The sequence below is a fragment of the Echinococcus granulosus genome, assembly GCF_000524195.1.
Source record: "Echinococcus granulosus chromosome Unknown EG_S00030, whole genome shotgun sequence".
In the NCBI taxonomy this organism is placed as follows: Eukaryota; Metazoa; Platyhelminthes; class Cestoda; order Cyclophyllidea; family Taeniidae; genus Echinococcus; species Echinococcus granulosus.
The window spans coordinates 81,880-83,023 of record NW_020170410.1 but is presented as its reverse complement, the minus strand read 5'-3'; the positions used below and the strand labels follow the sequence as shown (position 1 = coordinate 83,023).

At 39.5% G+C, this 1,144-nt stretch overlaps 1 protein-coding gene across 1 annotated transcript in view; it reads right to left on the bottom strand. All coding sequences in view use genetic code 11, as the record gives it.

Moving 5' to 3' along the window:
• Positions 1-1,144, bottom strand: part of EGR_04631 (hypothetical protein) — a gene marked incomplete at both ends in the record, with an annotated part of 3,697 nt that extends 2,553 nt beyond the window's left edge. The window contains 2 exons of the mRNA XM_024493880.1: positions 817-867; positions 1,058-1,144. Of these exons, the coding sequence (XP_024351633.1) occupies positions 817-867; positions 1,058-1,144 (138 nt within the window). The remainder of the gene's footprint in view (positions 1-816; positions 868-1,057) is intronic.

Genomic DNA, 1,144 nt, shown 5'->3' with positions numbered 1-1,144 from the left:
ATAGTTCAAGTGTCCGGATTGACCATACTTGCACTTCGTCTCCCCCTTCACCTCAGTTCTTCCAAACGTTTCTACATTGTCTCATGTGCTACAGAAACCAGTGGCATAAGAGAAGTCTCCAGCTACGGCTTTCCATTATAAAGTAAACACAGGGTCCTATTTCTTCTCCACACTCATGTGTGCTGTGCTGGTTGGTTTAAATCACTCTCGAATTTTACTGCTTTATAATAGCAAGAAGGAAAAACTGCTAAAATCAGGCATTAAATCGAGGTGATTTAAACCAAGACAAGCATCAATGCAACTTTAACACTCAAAATGTCGCTGTTACTTAGCCGTTATTAGTGTCAAAAATAGTAAACAAAGATACGGACAAACATCCCAAGTTAGGCACTTCACAAGTTGAGGTGTTGTGTGCCAAACTATAGCATCTTTCCCACATCTCTACCCCAGCCAACGCACTTTCTACCATCTGCCAGAAGTACCTTCCAACCTCCTCAACTCTTGAGATTGCATCGACCTAAATGAACCTGCCATCCATATTGCAACTACTTAGGCACTTCCTGGTTTGCATTTTTATATCGTTTGAGAAGAGGAATCGTACAGCGGTGTTAAAGTTCTGAGTTGGTAACAACTTTTATTCCTTTTGGGTTCAAATGGAGCAGAAAAAATGCAACTTGTTATTAGAATATAAAAAAGGAGCGGTTGTTGTGCGGTAATAGAACGCTGCAAAGGGAATTGCAAAATGGACCCCCAAACGTGCCGATAATGGATGCAGTTTTCATAGCACAGTGATGTTGGTCAGAATCTCCCACTCACTGGAAAAAGAGGCCTCAATTTGTCAACAAATCGACATGACTTTACATTCCACTGAAATGGGATAGAACAGGAAAAAAAAGGGAAATTTTCTCTCTAAAAGGCAATAAAGGGAGCCTTTATATGCAATGTTTGTTCAAAGTTAAAAAGAACATGACCCACTTATCTTTCGTAGAGGTAACAAATGCTCTCGGTATGTTTTGTTGTGAAGGCCTCTGTTTGCTAGCAAATGCATGAGATTTACTAGTTTTAATTTACCAGAAACGATTATTAATTCTGCAAAATTCAATTGTGTACTGCCACCAGATCTGCGTTTATCCAAAAATACCAT